Genomic DNA, 5,230 nt, shown 5'->3' with positions numbered 1-5,230 from the left:
AGGGATGAGAATAGATGATGTTTCCCTCTGTTGTAATATTCTTTACAGTTTGTGATCTTTAATTGTTTTGTTTCGGTTTAGCTCTTTCTGCTTTTAGTCAAAGGTTCAAAGACTCTCTATATACTTGTAAGGTTGTCTTACATGTCTGCGACTTCGTCAAAAAAGTCGTGTCTGTCTTGAAACTTTCAGATAGTAATGAGCACATCAGCCATTCCTACATTAATCAGTCCCTATCATACCTTATCAACATGATCAACCAATCATTGCCAAGCATTCATAATACGTGATGTAATCAGTGACCTAATCATTGATCAGTTATACTTACCGGTTAACTGTAACCATAAAAGCGTATATGAAGCTTATTTTACTTTATCAGGAAACCAATAGCTTTTGGGACGCTGATTCCATTCGGTTATCAAAACGCATCTCAGCCCAAAAACCGTGCCACACGTAGATTGTGTTTAATTTGACTAACCCCTGAGTTATTGACGCTGCTTTTTAATTCTTTTCTCCTCCCCTGTGATTTTCTCAGTCAAGGTCCCTTTTATGTGCAAAACAAGTAGCAAAATACAATATTGAAATCCTAGCAGCATTCTAAGGAGAGGGGGGGGGGGGGGCTGTGGAAAAACTTTTTCAACTTGTTCGTGATTTTTGAAGAGCATGAAAGGGTGTGGATGTGAAAGAGGTAACAGCGATGAAAGCTTTGCCACTTGTATTTTATCTAAAAATCTTTAAAGAAAATCGTACTTTTGTATAAAAATAGGAAAAGTTTATATCACTTCCTTTTTACAACAATAAATCATAAAATGTTATAACTATGATGCCATCCTGGTTAATTTATGATTAGCCTTAAGGCTATTCAGTTTGCCAGAATCACAGTGTTTTGAATTTCGATTAGCACGTGTAGAATCCTCCATCATCCTTTCTTGAGTAGCCTCCGTTTGTTGCAGCGCTGTGGTGACTTGCTGTGTAATAATTTAAGAAATTATGATATTGATCGGTATATACATGAAACTGCAGTTTTGTAAATAAAGTGTTGAAACTGTGCAACACACCTTCGATTTTTACATCACTGCTATTAAAACGCACGAAACAGTTGCAACAGACTTGTTTTATTTTGAAAACAACTGTATCCACGACTGTTATCTGTAAAGGCTGAGGGCGTGACATCCCTTTCATACCTCTTGCACCTGTTTTCAATTCACCATAGTATGGAAACTCCCAAAGGTTGCATTAATTAAAACAAGATAATATTTTATACATTTGTTCGGCAAACTTGTTGTTGTTAGTTTTTTTCACGCAACTTGTGTCTTTGTAATACGTGAATTTAAAACTGAAAGATCTTGACTATCAGACAAGCAGAATGACGTATATCATCCCCAGGCCTCTACGCAACTAAAAGACTCACTCACCGATAGCACCGTTAATGCTGTTAATGTTTTCTTTCTTCGTTCCAATCGACTTTCGCAGGACTATATCTTCGGGCTCAATAACTGGTGGCGGAGGTGGCGGTTTGTTTTTAAGCTGACGGCTATAATAGAAACATCATTAATGAATTATTTTTTGCATGAATTAAAAATGTTTGTGGTCTTTTCAACATAAATATAAGTGTTCAAAGTTCGTTCAATAGCAAATGGCTTACATACCGTTATGTGCAGTTGCGAAAAATTAGAGACAAAAGCGGCGAAGTTTCCGCGTGATTTAAAAACTTTAGAATAGAATAGAATAGAATAGAATAGAATAGAATAGAATAGAATAGAATAGAATAGAATAGAATAGAATAGAATAGAATAGAATAAAATAGGGTGCCTCTGAATGCAAGTTGGAGGGGGGAGAGGGGCTGTCATCGAAACCAAACATACATTGTCAGTCTCTCACTGAGTACAAGCTTTTGTGACAAGCAAAACCCGTTATATACTAACTACAGCCTCTTAAAATGTTCACAGTTTAGACCGACGCAAGCTCGCGTAACGTATGATGATATAGCAGGAACCATGAAATTTTCAATCAGCGCCTTTTTGCATATTGGCCGCGTAAAATCCCTAGTTAATAACATTTTACATTATCAACACTGCAATTTTCTACATATGCACTATTTCAGGTGAGCAGTCGCAAATTTTTAAAATAAACTTGTCCGTGCAAGAAGCAAAGTTTTCAATGTGGGTAGGGAGCTTCCATTAAAAAATAATTACCCTTGTCATTGTGAAAAAGGCCGCTTGATTGTGGAAATTTTAAAAGCGCTTTATTCTGTAACCACTTTGACTCAAAGACTGTGGGGAGGTATTTTCCGAAAATACATTTAAAAGAACAGGGGGGGGGGGTCAGATTTTTGCAAAAAGCAAAAATAGAATTCAACTCCTTTCTGGGCATTGGAAAGGGCTCCTTGCACTACACTTCTTGGGCCAGAAGGGCTTGGACTGTTGCCCCCTGTAAAAATGATAAAGACATATGGATCAAAAAGCAACAATGGCATGATATTGCTGAAAATCAGGCAAATGCTTTGGAAACACAAAAGGCCAACTTGTCCCTCATTTTTAGAGGCTTACAGGCCATATAACAGGTTGTTGGGTTTGGTTCGTAACATGTTTAAGACAAGAGATGAAGCAAAAGAATGAAGCAGATTAAGTAAGTGGCTTGCAATGAAAAGAGTAAATCTAATCCAGCTTATTTGAAGATAAATGAAAACTCCGTAATTTTATTCTTTTGTGGTTTGTGAGGTTGGTTCTGTTTAATTTTTCAACAGTTTTCATGTTGAAAAAGAGTGAGGTTCCGGCAAAATGAAGGTTTTGTAAAGCCAATTGTGTGCATTTTAATGCAGTTATGGTGTATTGTGTCAAATTGATACAAGAAGGAGGGAAATGAAAATATGTCAACACTCCTCAGCTGCATAGTGATTTATTGTTGTTTTTTTACAAAGCATTTCACAGTTGTTTGAATGATGACAATTACATGTTTCACAAACAAACTTATTCAGTAAATGATCAGATGATGTTGTTTACTAATTCATTTGCTTAGAGATACAATTGAAACTTATGTTGCTTTACTTTTCTGTCAACACAAAAGGCTTCAAAACTCACCCAAGGGGGATTCCAAGTGTTTCAGGTTGGAAAAAAGTTTCTGCCTTTGATCTCAGGAATTCGTTGTGGTGATCATATTTTGATTTAATTACAAAATCTAGAGCATCGTTAGGAGCCTAAAAATAAAAATAGCAAAATGACATATTGTTTAAAAAAGTAAAATTGGAGAACAGTTGCCTTGTTTCTAACAAGTTTGGTTGCAGGAATTTCATCACAAGCAATCAATATCTCAAAAATTTTATTAATTTAAAAGCTAAAATAAATCTTGAACCGAACTTCTGCAGGACTGCAAATCTCATTATCATATAACAAATTTATAAAAAAAGGAACTTTGTTGATTTGGTAATGAAAAAAGGTTGATTCAGTTGTTTTTGATTCATGTCTTATAGTACTGACAGCTCTTTTAACTGGCCAGGTTGTTTTTTATATCATAAAAAATTTCAAAGAAAGTTTTCTGGAATATTTCATCTTTTGATTGGTATGAAATATAAAGCTTTTCTGAATGTGATACAGGGAGAATTACTGAGGGGGTAGGGGGTTATGTCCCCTAAAAGCAACAGATCTTTTGAAAAATCTCTTTGCTACTCTGTAAGGATTTGTAAGAAAATTGAGATTTAGCCCCCTCATTCAAAACTTAACTCTCACTTTGTCTGATGTGAGACGTATTTGTCAATTTTCGATTAAATGTGTTGCAATTTATCAAAGTTTTATTTAAAAATAAATACTTAGTTCTTTAGAGTAAGACTACAATTTTACCTGTGGGTCGTGGTGGAAAACTTTTCTTCTGGTACTTGCTAGAGTTTGCGTTTGATAAAGTCTATCCCACGCACGATCATCTGGTACGTGACTATGAAGTTTTGTAGCTTTGTTTGGCTTATGTCGAATCACCTGAAAGATAACAAAACAATTCAGGTTAAAAATTGTCTGCAACAGTTGCAAAATACCTTACACGGTACTGTAAAAGCCTCCTACATGTGAAACTGTCTGTAGTTATGTGCTAAAACTGTGTTGTGGTTTCGTGACAACAGACATTTGGCATGGGAGAAATGAGGAACGATTCCTTCAAACCACAAGCTGTTTATAAGACAGTAATGGAACATAAGATACGAGACGTTTAATTGGCTTATTAAACACTAAAGGAATAGGGTTTTCACTGCATCACAATAACATCTATGATCATTAGGAAATCCATACATATTGGGTTATGATTACACGACGACCCTTTCAAAGAAAACTTCTAACAAGATGCAGGTACCTGTGATGTTTCTTTCTGTCCAGCAAATTCTGTGTCATTTTCATATCTTGGAAAAGGATAAGGATCCCGTGGCATTTTTGGGCTACTTGTTGAGCTAATATTTTGTCTGTCTGGTAACGTCTCGTTGTTAAATTAACTAAACTGCTATAGAAATTATATTGTTGTAGTGACAGGTGTGTTGCTATTAGCAACATTTTCCAAATGAGACTAGCCTCCCCTTCACACTTGGTTCAATGTACAGTTATGTACAGGAGCCAAGGGAGCCTAACAAACTCTAGCAGGTTCCAAACGGTATAGACACCCATCATGACTCTCTGTGCAGCAGGGAGATGAATTGAATGCATATTCTGTGTAAGGTCATTTAAAATTTTTTGGGAACATCAATTTGCTTAGATTTTCAATTTCTCTCGAATGTAGTAAATATATTTGTACAAGGTACGTTGCGTGTGGCTATTTCATCCCAAGCCAATGAAAATACACTTACGTTCAAAAAGTATTGGGACACCCTTCGAAACTTCGAAGACATTTTATGCAACAAATTCGGAAAGACTTTTTTAAAATCTTTCTCATTAAAAAAGTACGGCAGTTATTTGCATGAAATTTTCACAAGACATTGTTGATATTTTGAAGCCTTTTATGTACGCCAAAAAATTAAAAATGCATCTACCATAAAATTTCTATAGGTCTCGAGACGAAAACATGGAAGCTCTGAAAACTCAAGAATTGAGTTAAGAGAAGCGCTTACAAAGTGCTTTCTACTATAATAAAGTAAATGGATTTTGCGATATAGCATCAATTCTCTGCTGCTCAATGAGTGCAGCTTTTCTGGTGTGTAAAAAGTTTTTCCGTACAAGAACAGAAAAAAATTTACCAAGGGTTTGCAGACCAAAGAAGTTTA

The 5,230-nt window shown here is 35.5% G+C and overlaps 1 protein-coding gene across 1 annotated transcript; it reads right to left on the bottom strand.

The window, feature by feature from the left end:
- Positions 1–695: 695 nt before the first annotated feature.
- Positions 696–4,507, bottom strand: LOC135692913 (protein CFAP276). Its single transcript, XM_065211254.2, has 5 exons — positions 4,333–4,507; positions 3,834–3,965; positions 3,078–3,193; positions 1,413–1,531; positions 696–965 (listed from the first exon to the last, which is right to left on the bottom strand). The coding sequence occupies exons 1-5, from the start codon at positions 4,405–4,407 to the stop codon at positions 895–897; spliced, it is 513 nt and encodes a 170-aa protein (XP_065067326.1). The 5' UTR covers positions 4,408–4,507; the 3' UTR covers positions 696–894.
- Positions 4,508–5,230: the final 723 nt, after the last annotated feature.

This window comes from Rhopilema esculentum, chromosome 3, assembly GCF_057945365.1.
Source record: "Rhopilema esculentum isolate cy_ngs chromosome 3, ASM5794536v1, whole genome shotgun sequence".
Classification (NCBI taxonomy): Eukaryota; Metazoa; Cnidaria; class Scyphozoa; order Rhizostomeae; family Rhizostomatidae; genus Rhopilema; species Rhopilema esculentum.
Note: the sequence above shows the minus strand (reverse complement) of the source record. Positions and strands in the feature narration are given on the sequence as shown.